This window comes from Mustela nigripes, chromosome 3 (genome assembly GCF_022355385.1).
Source record: "Mustela nigripes isolate SB6536 chromosome 3, MUSNIG.SB6536, whole genome shotgun sequence".
Classification (NCBI taxonomy): domain Eukaryota; kingdom Metazoa; phylum Chordata; class Mammalia; order Carnivora; family Mustelidae; genus Mustela; species Mustela nigripes.
In genome coordinates this window covers 146,397,470-146,415,021 of record NC_081559.1, presented here as the reverse complement: position 1 = coordinate 146,415,021, position 17,552 = coordinate 146,397,470, and the positions used below count along the sequence as shown (strand labels likewise).

Genomic DNA, 17,552 nt, shown 5'->3' with positions numbered 1-17,552 from the left:
TTCTATCTCAGAAAAACATCAAAGGACTTTAAAAAGCCAATCCTACTTTTAGCCTGTTTAACTTGTTTGGAAAATGGGACATGAGTTTATTACTTACTTTATAACCCTCTTTACTACTTCCTCATATTCATCTTATACTTGTCCCTACAGCCTTTGACATTGTGGACTATGCACTTCTTGGAAAATTTTTCATCTTTTGAATCCATGTCACTATACTCCCCTCATTCTCCCTTTTGCCTGTAAGATACTTTCAAATATCCCTTCTGGACTGCTCTTCCTCAATGTAATATATTTTCAAGACTTAATTCTAGACATTCTTTCATTTTCACTCTCAATGAGAGAGAACATCTACCACCTTGAAATAAATTATTTATATACTGTTAACATGCCAAATCTGTTTCTTCTTCCCAGAACTCATGTTGAGTTACGAATCAAGTTCCTTTTGGACAACCTCCCTTGATGTACAAAGAATGAATCAAATTCAGTGTGCTTAAAAAGTGAACTAACCAACACCTCCTAACTCCAAAATAAATTTTCTCCTTCCAGGACATGACCTCAATCCTTGCCCAAACCAGTCTCACATCTTTTTTTTTTTTTTTTTCCTCACTCTCAATAGGCAATTCCAGCACTATGGATAGCTGAGTCTACCACTTCAAAACATATCACCTTACATTCTCTTTACTAATGTTTATTTCCCTAAAAATGACCGTCTTTATTTACTCCCTACTTCTTACTCTACTGAACCACGTATGTATCTTGTAGTTGACATTTCTTCATAGTATATCGCTTACGGTTCTTCTAATGATTCTCATTGTCACATTGTACTTGGCACTTTTTTTTTTTTTTTTAATTCATCACCTTCAGTCTACAGATCAGAATTTCTTCCTACAAAAAGCATTCCTGGATGTTTGAATACTGAATTACGTGACTCTCCCCTGTTCTGATGAAAATTTGTATTCCACATTATTGTCTATCAGATATATTATAATTGCCTTTTAGTTATTACTGTTCCTTGACATTCCCATGTCTTTTAAGGCAAATCGAATAGTTTGTCATTGCAGCTTCAGCTCTAGCATAGCAAATTTTACAAAATGGGTTTCAAAATTAATAAATTACAAGAATAAATTAGTCTCTTCAAGCAGTTCACAAAGAGCAATTTATTAATTAATTTATTTATTAATTAATTTATTTATTTATTTATTAATTTAAAATAGTCTTATAAAACAGCACTGAAATTAATGTGAGATTTAATCTTTTTTCTACTGAATTTTAACTGTGAACTTCTGAAATGCAAATTTAATCCCATCTCAGAGGTTTTTATTTTAAAAAAATACAAGATTACAAAATCCTTATTTCCTTAATGCTTATGCTTTTTAAAGATCCTGTTATTATAGAGACTTCTCATTTCAGAAAAGCATGTCTATTTCCAGTAACACACATTTAACCAGTCTGTTTATTATCAACTTGATCTTTACATTTTCTTTATAAGGATTAATATTTACTCTTGATTACTTTTCACATATAAACATTATGAATTTTTAATTATCCATAATTTTTATTACTTCTCAGTAAAGTTTTGAGATAAGAGTTTAGATAAGACATGCTGTATTGACTTTTAAGACAGGAAATGCTCATTAAAGACACCTTTGTGTCAAATATTTACAAGAAATCCTTTTCTTCTGAGAAAAATATTGCCTCACTTCTTTTTATATAGAATAAACGCAAATATATCTGAATATCTCTCATTAAATAAAAAAGTTTCTTTACACTGATTCAAATATTTCCAGGTCATTAAAAATAGAGATGTTGTTAAAAACATTTTTTATAATTGCATTCCACAAATGCTTATGGTTATTTGTAGTGTTTGAACTTAATAGAACATGGCATAGAATAAACAGTAAAACTAATAGCAATAAAAAAGGAGTATTTCATTTTCCGATATTCAAAAACAAGGGTCATACAAATGCTCTCCTAAGGACACACTACTGTGAATCTCTCTAATCTAAAAACCAGCAGGTAGTAAATTCAGTACTCATGCCTCCTAATGTTAGTTGTATCTGTGCAGTTGGAGATACTGTAGTTCAGTTTCGACAGAATATGTTGAAAAGGAAAATTCACAAATGCTTGAAAATAAAATTCCACCCCTTACTTTAAAAACATAAGTAGCTACTCCTTTAATAAGTCAAGATTTTGCTTTGTTTTATTTTGTTTTAAAGATTCTATTTAGTTATTTTAGAGAGAGAGAGAGAACACAAGCAGGGAGAGGGACAGAGAGAGAGAGGGAGAAGCAGATACCCATTATGCAGGGAGTCAGATGGGATGGGATGCCGTGTGGGGCTAGGATCCAGGACTTTGGGAACATGAACTTAGCCACAGGCAGACAATTAACCCACTGAGCCACCCAAGATTTTGTGTGTGTGTGTGTGTGTGTGTGTGCATTTTGAATACTTTATAAATTCAACTGGTACTCAAGGCCAAAAACAAACAAACAAACCAAAAAAAAAAACAAAACAAAACAAACAAATAAACAAAAAGTTTCCATAGGGGTTAATTAAGAAAGTAAATATATTGCAATGGAAAGGGTGATTTTTTAAAATCTGATGACATAGGTGTTGTGACAGTCATAAACATTCATGGGGCGCCTGGGTGGCTCAGTGGGTTAAGCCTCTGCCTTCAGCTTAGGTCATGATCTCAGGGTCCTGGGATCGAGCCCCACATCAGGCTCTTTGCTAGGGAGGGAGCCTGCTTCCCCCTCTCTCTCTGCCTGCCTCTCTGCCCACTTGTGATCTCTGTCAAATAAATAAATAAAAATCTTAAAAAAAATAATAAACATTCATGAACGTAGTGTTTTTGTATATGGTTGGTGCTATGTTATGTAGGTCAAACTAATTGTTTTTTCCTCTGCCTATTCTCCCCCCATTTATTCATCCATCCAGTCATTCAATGACTTATTTAAATCATCATAGACTTGCAGATACTCATTTTATTCTTTGGATTATAATTCAATACTATTACCATTTATTTTGTTACAGATTTGGCCTTTGGGAGCTCACTATGCATAGTTGCCTCCTGTGTCCTTGTGAATAATGTCTTTTTTTTTTTTTTCAATTTCTTACTTTCTGGTTTGACAAGATGTTTTAGGCTCATCTTCTATTTTCCCTGCCTCAGCTCTTATGCTATCCATTTCTTCAAGGGACCTCAATTCTATTTGTTAGAGAACTGCATTTAGAAACAAAGAGCCAGGTGCTAGCATGCTTGTTGCTATTAAGAAGCTGCTGTCTCTAAGTCCTCCTGGCAGATACTCCCAGGAAATATATGTATATTTACTAACCCATCTATACATAAAACTCAGTATTTATTACTCTAACCATTCAGAAGTATGCATTCCAAAATGATGTGGATTTATACAGATTTGGCTGACTCTAATCCATCACCAGAGTTCAATCAAGTTGTCTTCCCTTTTTTGCTTTCTGTTTCTTTCTCTGACAGGGTAAAAACTTCCGTATTCTGTTATATAAAATTTATTAACTTATTTGTTCTTTTTACTTTATTTTATTTTATTTTACTATATGGCGATTGAAAGGTAAAAGAATGGAAATAATGCACTTTTAAAACAGAATGTTTAAAATGTTTTAATATAAGATTATTTCATTCATACACATATATATACTCAGACATGATTTTATCTATGGGTCTGAAAGTCTATAAACTAGCTAAACTTATTTATTACTTCAAATGGATATTTTGTAGATTCCATAGTATTTTATTCAACTATCAGGTCGTCTGAGAACAAAAGCAGTGCAAACAAAGAGAGATTACTATTTCTAATGAATCTGAATGATTTTTTTCTTTTAACCTTATTGCACTTGCTAGGGCTCCGGTGCAATGCTGAATGCAGTGGTGAGAGTTTACATCCTTGCCTTGTCCCTGAGTTTTGGGAGATATATTAAATCTATCATCAAGTATTATGAGAGCTACGATTTTTCAAATGCAATTTAACAGGCTGAGGGATTCTCTTAATTGGGAATTTTCCTAGGAATTCATGTTAGTTTTTGTCAAATGTCTCTTCTGCCTATATATAGGTAATCATATTATTTTTCTTCTTTGTTTGTTAATGTGATGGATTATTTGTTTTTAAATCTCAAAATAACTCTGCATTCTAAGAATAAATTATCCTTGGTCATGATGTTTTTTTTTTTTTAAATAAGCTCATTTTATTTTGTTTGTTTGTTTGTTTTTTAAGATTTTATTTATTTATTTAACGGGCAGAAAAGACAAACAGGCAGAGAGAGAGAGAGGCTCTCACTGAGCAGAGAGCCTGATGCGAGGCTTCATCTTATGACCCAAGATCATGACCTGAGCTGAAGGCAGAGGCCCAACCCACTGAGCCACCCAGGGGCCCCTGTTTTGTTTTTCTAAGTTTTCATTTAAGTTCCAGTTAGTTAATATACAATGTAATATTAGCTTCGTGTGCAGAATTTAGTGATTGAACACTTACATACACCCAGTACTCACCATAAATGTACTCCTTAATCCCCATCACCTATTCTTACATATAGTTGGATATGATTTTTTAAAACTGCATGAATTTTGCATTTATGTTCATGTAGGATTATTTTGCCATCATTTCTTTGATTTTGTAAAAAGGGTAATGTTGATCTCATTAAGAGGGAAAACATTTTCTCCCTTTTAATTTTATGGAAAATTTTATGTAGAATCCTATTGAATTATATTATTTATTTCGTAAAAGCCTGGTAGAATTTACCACTGAAGCCATCATAACATGGTATTTTATTTGTAGGAATGTCTTATTTCCTAAATAGCTATAGAGTTATGAAGCTATATATTTCCTTTTAAGATAGTTTTATTGGAGTGCCTGGGTGGCACAGTAAGTTGAGCCTCTGAGTCTTGGTTTCCAGCTCAGGTCATGATCTCAGGACTTGATAGTGTCAAGAGTCATGGGATCTAGCCCTGCACAGGGCTCTGTGCTCAGTGTGGCATCTGCTTGAGTTTCTCTCTCCCTCTCTTTCTGTACCTCCCTTCAATGTGCAAGTGCATTCTCTCTCTCTCTCTCAAATAAATAAATAAATCTATCTTTATTTTTATTTTTTTTTTTTTGAAACTGGTATTTAAAAGATTTAATACAAGGAGAAAAGATATTGTATAGTGGTACCAATTCTCAATACAAATTAGTAAGCATAGTTTATATAATTTCAAAAGTTATTCACATTATTGCTAGATACCACAGTTGTATGGAACAAGTTCTTGACACACATTAAAACTTGTATAATTTCACGTTTATAAAAACAAAAATTTACACATAGGCCATTCAGAAATTTAGAAGGTTTTAAAATGCATGGAGATATGTACAACAAAAGGAAGGAAAAAATATGTATGTTTGTCTATGTTTAAAAGAAACTAGCTAATCTGATTCATACTTATATGTCACATTCTTAATCAAAAAAGTATACATAACTGGACTGAAAGCAAACTAGTGGATAAAAACAGTACTAGATCTCTCCTCCATTTCTTAGTAATAATCTGTTCTAAATATCAATGGGGTATTAAACACCAGCTCACTTTTAATTCAAGAACTTTTGCTTTCTTTCAAAAACCTTTCAGAAACATATATCCATTCTGCAATTATGTTAGATTGGGAGAAATATTTTCCTTAGAAATCTTTAAAAGGAGTATTTCCATACTTTTCTATATAAGATTTGATAAACAATAAAAAATAACACAAGTAAGGCCATTATTATCTTGATCAAAAATATACACAGATTGTAATGCTACTATATTTTGTGATCCTGAGCTCTAGAAACCATTAGGTGCATGCATACCATTTGTTATTTGTCTATTCTAATAAAAATAATTTAATCATGCTTTACTACCTCTGAAGACAGAAATACTTTCAAAAATTTGATAGGTCTTCATAATGTTACAGATATTTCTGCTGTAAACAGAGCGTTAGGAATTGTATGGGAAAGGATATATTAGGTTCCAAAAAGCTAGTAAAGAAAACTTACTATTTTAAAATAATAACTATTTTAAATTTTAAAAGGAAGAAAAATAATACAAAGAGTGTGCTTGCTAGAATAGGTAAGTAGAGCCTTACAAAAGTGTTCTTCTATATTATGGCATTAATAAATAAAAGACTGTGTGTACCTTGGTGATAAAATAAAAAAGGCTGGCCACTTTTTATGCTAATTTCAAATGTATTTTTTCGATAATACAAAAAAGTAATCCTTGAAAATCAGAATACATAACAGAAAAGAGCACAATAACTTAAGTATTAAACATTTGTATGAAATAACTTGCAAAGTTTGACAAAAATGCACACTTAGAACATGCGGTTATTTTAAAAACAAAACAAAACGAAACGAAACAAACAAACAAACAAAAAAAAAACAGAAAAAAACACCACACGATTCTGTAGAACCAATGTTATGTCACCACCAGGAGAGCACCAAGCAAGGCACCATTGGAAAGACAACATACTTGGAAAGTCTCTATAAATAAAGTAAATGCTAATCTGGTCGAAAAATCGGTGTCTTTGGTAAAAATTCTATGAGGATGACATATTCCATCATGTTATTCGTTTCACATTTCCTTTTGCTCAGTCTCCAGTGCAAGCACAGCTTGTGGTATAACCTATTGTTTTCCCATTCTAATAACTTCTCAATCGATCTTCGTGTTCTTTTACTGAGGCAAATAACTGGCCACATACTGCAACCTAATGTGCAGCAGCAACAAAGGCAGCCACAAAGTAGCCAACGTACATTAACAGGAAGGTTCTTCTTAAGACAACTGTTAACTCTGTTGATGCTGGCTTTAAATTCTTCGGGAGCTACTTTTCCAGTTAATGACGAAGGGAATTCTGATTCAAATTTGTTGCTCAGTCCAAATACGGTGACGTGACCGGAGCCGCGGACCACCACTGGGTCCGGCGAGTACTTGAGCAGCTGCTCCTCCAGGGCCCGCTCCTCGTCCTCCTCCTCCTCATAGATCTCGTCGAAATCCGCCATCCTGAGCCTCCAAGACCCCCTACTCAAAGGGGCCTGACTCCAAGGGCTGGGGCCGGGGGTACGGGCTGGCGAGGCGGCGGAGGCTGAGGGGAGTCGCTGCCGCGGGCTCAGAGGCCGCGGAAATCGGTCTTGGCTGCCTCGGCTCCAATAAATCTATCTTTAAAATAAAATAAAATAAAATAGCTTTACTAACAAATGACATAAAATAAGCTGTAATTATGTTACTATTATATATACTATATACTATTATAAGTTACACATACACACATATATTTGTGAAATATTCAACATAACAATGAGGATATTATAACCCCAACAAATTTGTTCATGCTGACAATGTTTTTTAAACTCATATCCCCACTAGTAAGAAACCCGAATCTTTTCTGAAGTATTTAACACCTGTGGTTCCTTCCTATGTTAGATTGCTTAGATCTTATACTACAGTTTACCATAAAACCTATAGAAATACTGGGAGATACCTTAAGAGAGTTCGGTGAGTTGCATGTATTCTCTTCCCTAACCCCATCACATAGGAGCAACTTTATTTTCTCTTGATAATCCACTTTAATCATTATAACCATCACCTTATCTTATTCTTCAGTCTTATTGGTCTAGAGTTCAATTGACTCAATATTGTCAAGTGTCAGTTTCAAATCCCTGTTCAATGTAACTCTTTTCATGCTTCCTTGTTACAAGTACAGGAATCAAAAAGTTGAGAAATAGATAATTAGACACAATGATCAGAGGTATCTCTCCTGCTTCCACCTATTGATTCTTCTGACTACAAAAGAAACAGCATCATATTCTCTTCACTGAATTAGAATGTGTATCTCCAGCTATCGGGAGATAAATCCAAGCTCATAAGTTTTTGCCTCCTGGTTGGAACCATAACTGAATCCTAAATAAGTTATTATAGCTTTCTGTGTAATCAGCTTTTTATCAATGCTGGGGTGTATCTTTTTCTATGAAAAGACTTACTTCTCAGAAGTAATCCTGTAAGAAATGATACGCCCTAGAATGAACTTTTAATAATTCTATGGTTAGCACTGCAAGTAAAGCATAGCAAGTAGGGAAGGCTAATCTATACCCAGAATCAGTATCCATTCTAATGTAAATAAATTATTGTTTCCTCCATGATAAAAGACATTAAATAAAATCAAAATATAGTCAAGTAGCTGGCTATTCCCTACCCATCCCCTCCACCCTGGTTATGATGTCTCCTTGGTGTTCACATTGGTTTCTGTTGCTGGCAGAATAGGCAGGCAGTAGTGATTATTAGGAGACCAGCTATGACAATGGCAGTCCACATGCTTGACATCATTCACTTCCTAAATGTCTGCCAGCAACACGTAATGGATTCATGAAATCACCCAGCCACTGTGGATGGACTCGGGCCAAACTCCATTTATCACTTGAATCCTCAAAGTCCCCACTGTGTGATCCTGCAATTAATACTTTCTAAAATTGTTGTTCAACAATGTTGACAATTGCTTGCTAATATGGATGAAACTTGGATAAATAGTTGTGTACCTCTTTGGGTAAGGCCAGCAGGAAGATTTTAGTGGTATTTCAGTAACTATGAAAATTAAAAGTACTTTTCAAGATTACTGACATTACTTAAAATATTTATCAATGTCATTATTTCATTTACATTTCAGGGTTTCAAAAAGCTTCATTCAAGGAACTCAAGGTACATTAACTAATTCTAGGCATCAACAATGGAATGGTGAAGTACCAAAACTATCCTGCTCTCTAAAGATTATTTTCTGTTAACCAGAACTTAAGCTTTCATGTTTGTGTTACTGTTTATGTTTTGTGGACACCTAAGGGTTGTCCACAAAGTCCAGCACACTGTGAGCAATTTGTCACCTTCAAAGATCCATGCTTGTCCAAGTATTTTCATTATTGCATTAGCCCTGCTTTTATGACAATACCCATTACTTTTGGTACTTAGGAGCTGAAAGGGCTTCTGTGAGCCAGGATCTCATCATTCTCACTAAAATCAGAGTCTTTTTTTTTCCTCCCATTTTATTTTATTTCTCTTCAGTGTTCCAAAATTCACTGTTTATGCACCACACCCAGTGTGCCATGCAATACGTGCCTTCCTTATTACCCACCACCTGGCTCACCCAACGCCCCCTCCCTTCCGAAACCCTCAATTTATTTCTCAGAGTCCTCAGTCTCTCATGGTTTGTCTCCCTTTCTGATTTCCCCTAACTTACTTTTCCTCTCCATCTCCCAATGTCCTCTGCATTATTCCTTATGACCCACAAGTAAGTGAAACCATATGATAATTGACTCTCTCTGCTTGACTTATTTCACTCAAAGAGTCCCTTTTTTTTTTTAAAGATTTTATTTATTTATTTGACAGAGAGAGATCACAGTAGGAGAGAGGAAGGGAAGAGATCACAGAGAGAGAGGAAGGGAAGTAGGCCCCCTGCTGAGCAGAGAGCCCGATGTGGGACTCGATCCCAGGACCCTGAGATCATGACCTGAGCCGAAGGCAGTGGCTTAACCCACTGAGCCACCCAGGCGCCCCTCAAAGAGTCCCTTTCAATGGCAATTTCCCACATTTATCTCAGGACTTCAGGGAAAAGTAAGTAGAGTATTTCTTTTGTTAAATAAACTTTTTAGTTTTATTTTTTTTATTTTTTTTTAAAGATTTTATTTTTTATTTATTTATCAGAGAGTGAGGGGGGGAGAGAGCGAGCACAGGCAGACAGAATGGCAGGCAGAGGCAGAGGGAGAAGCAGGCTCCCTGCTGAGCAAGGAGCCGGATGTGGGACTCGATCCCAGGACGATGGGATCATGACCTGAGCCGAAGGCAGTTGCTTAACCAACTGAGCCACCCAGGCGTCCCAACTTTTTAGTTTTAAATGGCTTTAGGTTTAGAGAAAAATTGGGAAGGGATACTAGAGTATCCTTATATACTCCTACCAACTTTCTCCCATTATTATTGTCTTACATTAGCATTGTACATTTTTTACAATTAATGAACAATTAACTAATTAGTTCATTACAATTAATGAACCAATAGTGATACATTATTAACTAAAGTCCAAACCTTATTCAGATTTCATTAGTTTTATCTAATATGTTTTTCTTTTTCTGTTCTAGGATCCCATAAAAGACACTACCTTATATTTAATCATCAGGTTTCCTTAGGCTCCTCATGGCTATGAGAGTTACTACTTTCCAAGGTTATTGACACTACTCAAAATATTTATCAATGCCATTATTAAGGGAGATTCTTTTGACCTGTGAGGGACATAAATAATGGTAGGTTAATGAATTGTCTTTTCATTTTCCTTTAGCTCAATATAGACCAAAGCTGAGTTTATGATTTAATCAGCCAACCAAGCAAACAATTTGAACCATTCCCCATTAATCAAGCTAGCACAATACATTGAAATTCACTGTTAAGTGCACCTATATTGATAAATTCAACCAGATCTTAAATTCCATTCCTCTGCTTTGTGCAGCCATCCACAGAATATGCTCCTACACATATGCCCTAGACTTTTGCCAATATAGCAATTCTTCTAATTCTAATTCTGAAATTCTTCTAATATTAAAAAATTTCTTCTAAGATTGATTTTGTATGGTTGATGGGATGACAGTAATGAGAGTTCCTTACAATGAGACCTAAGAAAAGTTGATGTCCTCTTGCAAGATATGTCCCCGAAGTTTCAGTCAGGGAAGCAAAGACAGTATTAGCACTATAGAGAAGGATTTTTTTTATAGGAACAATATTTTGCTTTAATGTGGAAGTACCTGAGGTAGGTTCCACAGAGGAAGATAAATAATGAAGGGGAACTCATTCACCAGCCCTCCTATAGCCAGGTGTATCAGAGAGGTACTCTGAAGAATGGATGGATTCAACAGTGTCTTGGGCTTACCATCCTAAGACTTACAATAGAGTTACTGTTGGTCCAGAGTGGCAGCAGTAAAGAAGGAGAATCAGACATACAGCACTGCAAAGTGAGGACAAATGGAAACCCAAAGGAATTTCTGCATCTGTCCATCTCCAGGGAGAGAAAAAGACCAGATGGAAGCTGGTAACATCTCCACATCTCTCTGTTCCACTCTGTCTATGATGGACTTCAGAGAGTAATAGCTACTATTACTCACTTCTGTTTTACAAATCTTGAGCAAAATTTCTGTCAATTCAAACCTGGAAGCATTCAATAAAGAGGATTTTTGAAACATTAGTCCTATCTTAGGCAAGTTAACATAGTATTAAACCAACACAAACCCCATTTTGGCATATCACATGAATTTGAGCAGTATCTCAATTGCAAGTATACAAACTCTGTAGCAGCAAGGATAACAATATTTTAGAACAGTAATTCAAGGTCCTGGTTTTCTGAGTCTGATCTGAGCTGACAATGAATACACTGAGCCTAATATCTTTGCTCTAAATTCTCCACTATGGTTATAAGCAAGCAGGCCACTCCACAGTTCCAAGAAGTTTCCTTGGCTCAGCTGTACCAGTCACTTGATATAACAAAACTGGTCTTCAATATACTTTGTGCAGGAAACTACAGGAGTTAAATTAACTACTTTATCATGGAGTGTCCTTCACTTCCAAGTTCCCTTTTTCTAGGTTCATGGATTTTCATCCCCTTCACACAAACCCAGAGAAACAGCCCATTATAATTCTTATTTTCTCAAGGTCTGTTACAGGGAACAATTTCCAGATTCTAATTACTTATTAATAAGCATTCCTGGTTTATAGGCAATATAGTGATACGTCACAGTTTGAAGCATGAATAAATTTTTGAGGCATATATGGCCCAAAGCATTATTAAGAGGGCCGAAGAAAGAAACTCAGGCTGAGCTTCTAGAGATGACGCCCCAAGTTGTGTAGAGAAGAGAGCTTCTACCTCTAGCACTGTCAGGAAGCTGCCAAGGAAAGTTGCTGCCTTCTGGAATTACTCCCCATTACATGATTTGTACACCACAAGGATGCTTCACACCTGAAAGTAATACAGCTCTAAACCTAAGTCTCCAAGAACTGGATTGATTGTCAGAATTACATCAAATGCCTATTCCACAAAGGAGATTCTCAAAATGTAGTTTTCAGTTACCCAGATTCATCAAATAGTCCCGCCAGAAGGTAGTTTGGGAATCGATATGGAAAAATACACACCCAGTGATTGTTAAACTAGGCTTAGCTGATCAAATGACCAGCTGCCTGCCTTGAGTCATGATAAAGTGATGTGAGTAAGGAGGATTTGCCAAGACGGATGTAGCAGTACCAGCATGTTTGTTCTCTCTCTCTCTCTCTCTCTCTCTTTTTTTTTTTTTTTTTTTAAAAGCTCAGCACTGCTGGTAAAGTGGTAATTCAGAGCCAAGAGTCTCATTGCATACCGCAGTTTTCAGGACTCAGCTTCAGCTTCAGCATCGGCGGTCTTCTGCCATCCTAATTATGCAGCCTCATTTGGCCGATTCTGGCTCCATATCCTCCTTTATGCGATTCTTACTTTCCAAAATTTTTCTGCAGGTTTCCTCAAAATTCTGTAAGCTACACAGTACTCTTTCCCTAAATTGCTTTTACTATTTAAATCAGATAAGGTTTCTACTGTCTGTAATTAAGTGGCCCAAACATTTCAAACTAAGTTATTTTTATCCTTTTCAGTTGCTACAGAAAACATTATCAATGGGAAAAAAACAAAACAAAACAAATCAAAACAAAACGGGTAGTTAAGTTTACTGAGAACAAATTAATATCAGGAAAATGGGTTAGTAAGGCCATCAAACGCAAGCCCTTTAAAACCCAGAACTATCATTTTGTAGCTATTTCACTGACACATATTATATATAACATACAGACTTTAGATCATACATATGATTCTCCTAAGTTGCAACTGTATGCATATTTTGTATGGAGCTTGTTACTGTGCCACATGTAAGAGTTGTAGATCATTGACTATGAAGTGAGCACACGTTTTCTCAGAACTTCTTAAAGGGAATATGTAGTACCACAGACATGCTTGACTGAAAGGAAAAAGTTGAGAATGATAGGTCACTTACATTCTTTTGATTTTACATTTCTCATCTGTTAAATGGAGAACTGGATGAACCCTAAAATATTGTCTTTAAAAAATTCTATGACAATGTTTAATTTTAATAATTTAAATAATGATGCTAAAGCAAGTTTCAAGACTATAAAGCTAGATGTATCAATCATATGTGCATACACTACTGCTCAGGAAAGATACTTCTATACCACTATCTTATAGGATATACTTTGTTTTAAATGTGAGTTTACTGATTTCCCAAAAGCAATTGCCTAAGAGTTGATCTTTCACTTGTTCTAAGTTTGCCCTGTTTTCTATTAAATTCATTTCTTGCCCTTGCTTGGTCCACTTGGTTTCACAAACTGGCTCTTTCCTACTGGCCGTAGTTCCCTGACTTCCAAATTACAGGGCAGGAGAAAGGTCAAAAAGAGTCTGTGTGTGTGTGTCTCTGAGTGTCTCTAATTGTGTGTGTCTCTTTCTTTTATATCTTGACTGTGTCTCTGAAAGCTTAGATTTCTTCCTTTGAATTCTAAGGTAATTTTGTATTTTTTAAATTTTTCAATTGCAGTACTATGGACACTTTTCATCCAAAAAAATCAATTCATATGTTATGTATAATACTAGTAAATATAATCATTTTCAAAATACTTTATACAAATGCTTTTATTTAATATACATATTTTTTACAATACCTGAGCATTCTGATTCCAGAAAAGGAATATTTAAATGACAGGAATCTTGGCTGGACATTTCACGGATAGCACTTTGACTAGAGAAAATATGCTCAGTTTACTAAAAAAAATCAAAATTGCAAAATGCTTCCCACAAACATGATTTTTGTCCCCTTACCATTATATATTAACTGATCACTGTAGTGTAGGATGCATGAGATTCTCTTGAGTTTGATTCATTTTTTTCACCTACAATGAGAATATCAATTAGTGCAAATACAATTAAACAAAACCTAAATGAAGCAAAGTAAACTTATAATTTGATGTGTGAATTTAAGTCCAAATTTTACCTCATCTCTGAAGTAAAATTTAGGGTCATTCACGTAGAAAAATTATGTTTTCTGGATGAATTCTACAGTTTAATGTACTATCTCTATTTAGTTTAAAACGCACCTTTTCTATTACTTATTATTTGTGAAGCTATGTTATATACTACACTAGTTTTCTATTGTCCTAACAAATTACCACAGATTTAGCAACTTAAAACAACACTCACTTCTCATTTCATAGTTCTGTATGTTAGGAGTCCAGACAGGCTCAACTGGCTACTCTGCTTAGGGTCTCACAAGACTAAAATCAAAGTGTCAGCCAGCTTGGACTATCTTCTGGAGGCTTTAGGGGAGAATCCACATGCAGGCTTTTTCAGGGTTTTGGTAGGATTCAATTTCATATGGTTGTAGGATTAAGGGTCTCCTTCCTTTGGCCAGGGAAGTAACAAGTGACCAGGTGTCATTCTTAGTTACTTAAGACTTTCCATATTCCTTGACTTGTGGCCCATTCCGTCTTCAAAACTAGCAGGGACACACCAAATCTCTATGCTTTCCACTCTCCCATATCTTGTTAACATTCTCCCTTTTCAGAGCCAGGAGAAAGCTTTGCTTCTAATAGCTCCTGTGAATACTCTGGACCTATCAGGATAATCTCCCTATTTTAAGGTCAACTCATTAGTCAACTTGACTACATCAAAGTCCCTTTTTGGCCTGGTAATGTAACATATTCAAAACTATGACACTAGGGGGCTAAAGTGTGAAGGTCATAATTCTGCCTGGCACACATATATATCTTAGAGAAGAGAGAGATGTGTTCAAATAATAAGCTAGACAAATATCAAGAAAATAGAAAAACAGACAAAATAAGTGAAATCTTTCATGGGGGATTAAATGGATTATTTTCTAAAGGCTTTACTATGTGAATATTAATATCTTCTGAAAAAAGATTTCATAAAGCAGCATTTATCATATCTATTTAACTATGGAGCATTGTTTTTGACAAACACTCTTGAGAACAACAGTTCTCCGGCATTAGATTTTACAAAAAGTGGTATTAAAAAATGCCATATATGAATGTTTTTATTAAATTCCTAAATAAAATACTATCATGTAAAATAGAAAAATCTGGGGCACCTGGGTGGCTCAGTGGGTTAAAGCCTCTTCCTTCAGCTCAGGTCATGATCCCAGGGTTTTGGGATCAAGCCCTGCATCGAGCTCTCTGCTCAGCAGGGAGCCTGCTTCCCCCTCTCTCTCTGCCTGCCTGTCTGCCTACTTGTGATCTCTGTCAAGTAAATGAATAAAATCTTTTAAAAATAAGATAAAATAAAACAATCCCTTAAAAGAAGCACTTACCTTATTTATTTATTTATACACTCATTTATTTATTCATTTATAAAGATTTTATTTATTTGACAGAGAGAGAGATCACAAGTAGGCAGGGAGGCAGGCAGCAAGAGAGGGGGAAGCAGGCTCTCCACTGAGCAGAGAGCCTGATGCGGGGCTTGATCCCAGGACCCTGAGACCATGACCTGAGCTAAAGGCAGAGGCTTAACCCACTGAGTCACCTAGGTGGCCCAGCACTTACCATACTTAAATATTATTTCTTTAGCTCAAGAACCTAAGTATTAATTTTGATATAAACATCAACCTGAGATACCAATAGAACTTAAGATTTCAACAGATGCTATAAAAGACCTTTTAATTAAATCCATTAACTACACTCAATAAACAAATTCTCTTAAATTATTAAAGCATATATATACTTATGTAGCTAACTAAGGAAGACATATCTCATACTAATAGTCAAAATTATATTTAAGATTGAAAAGGTAGAGATTGGGGCATCTAAATGGCTCAGTTGTTTAAGCATCTGCCTTCAGCTCAGGTCATGGTCTCAGGGTCCTGGGATCAATCCCCATATCTGGATCCCTGCTCAGTGGGGAATGTGAATCTCCCTCTCCTTTCCCCACCACCCCTGTTCATTTCTCTTTCCCTTTCACTCATTCTCTTTCTCTCAAATAAACAAATCTTAAAAAAAAGAGAAAAGGTAGAAACATGCTAATATTAAGAAAAAAAGCAATGAGGTCTTCTATAACTATTATTAATTACTGTTGTTCAGAATGTGTTCCCCAATGCAACAAAAAGTGAAATACAAATAGGGAATAAAAAATAAAAGCTTTCTTCAGATTTTGTAACCCCAGTGATCCAATGAAGATCAATACGCTTCTTTCATGTGCGCTCATTATTTCCCTACTCTCTTCAAATAAAGGCTGCTGAGTTTAAACATTTTCAGCCTAGTTAAGTGTGTCCGTTTATTTTTCTGATACTTGTACAACCAACCTCACCTCCTTAATTATATATTTCTACCCTTTGTTTTCACCTTACTTCAAACTCAGACTTTTTGCTTTCTGAATATGTTCCTCTTTCATGTAAAATTCCTTACAGATTAAGAATTTGATAATTTCTAGGTCAGAAAAAAAAATCTATTATTCAAACAGATCCTCTCCATCTTCACCTGCCTGAGCAGATTTATTATTACACACAGTTGGTTCCATTCCATCAGAGAAAATCAAACACATGCCTGCATTACATTCCTTGTCTTGCCTGTCTTCACTTTGGATTTCTCTTCTCAACTATAACTTTCCTTAGAGTCCTAACTCAGTAAATTTCTTAGACATGTTCCCTTAGGGAATATGCCATGTTCTTCTTCCTTTCTCTTGCAATAATTGTGTCATCTTGAAATTCATCTAATACTGCTTAAAGTATTTTATGTGATCTAACAGGTAATCTCTTCCCACTCCTGCTAAAAATTATTGTGTAACCACCCAATATAGATCTCAATTTTCAGCTATTTTTCCCCTGTGTCCTGTATAAAGTTGCTCAATAGTTTCCTGAATCCAAGGTTCCTCAGAGATCCACAAACCATTCATTTTTTCTGCTATTAGCTTATTTGTACCCTGCTCACCTTTCATGTCTTTGTAATAGTGATTATAGCCTTCTTTCCTAATCTAACCTTTCAGAATACCTAGATATGTTAGTATTTCAATTTTATTTTCTTTTCCATTTAGTCTGGCCACCAAGATCTGTATCTATTCCTTTCTTGCTCCAGCCTCTATTCTGAGTTAAAAAGTCAAAATCCATTTGTATGAGTATTGTTTTAGAGGTTTTTATTTGTTTGTTTGAGTTTGATATTAGAAGTCTTTCCCCTTGAGATTTTTTTTTTTTTTTTTTAGAATACTCAATTTCTAGTTTCAGAGTATACCAAATGTAAGACCTTTTTTTAAAGGTTTTAAAAAAAGGTTTTAAAAATGGGTCTAAAAATATGACTTTTCCTCATAAAATAGGTCCTCTCCAATCAGTTTTGTGCCTTTATAAACTATACCACATAGCTATTATCTGAATTTCTGAAATCATAATGACACTAGTAGCAAATATGACAAGAGGTGTGCTATGCTCTCCTTGAGTTCAAATTCTTCCAAAAGGTGACCTTTATCAGGCACATCC

General features: G+C 35.2%; 1 protein-coding gene across 1 annotated transcript; it reads right to left on the bottom strand.

Annotated features, from left to right (window-relative positions):
* Window positions 1-6,073: 6,073 nt before the first annotated feature.
* LOC132013176 (cysteine-rich hydrophobic domain-containing protein 2) lies at window positions 6,074-7,166 on the bottom strand. The gene has a single exon (XM_059392906.1). The coding sequence runs from the start codon at window positions 7,023-7,025 to the stop codon at window positions 6,528-6,530; it is 498 nt and encodes a 165-aa protein (XP_059248889.1). The 5' UTR covers window positions 7,026-7,166; the 3' UTR covers window positions 6,074-6,527.
* Window positions 7,167-17,552: the final 10,386 nt, after the last annotated feature.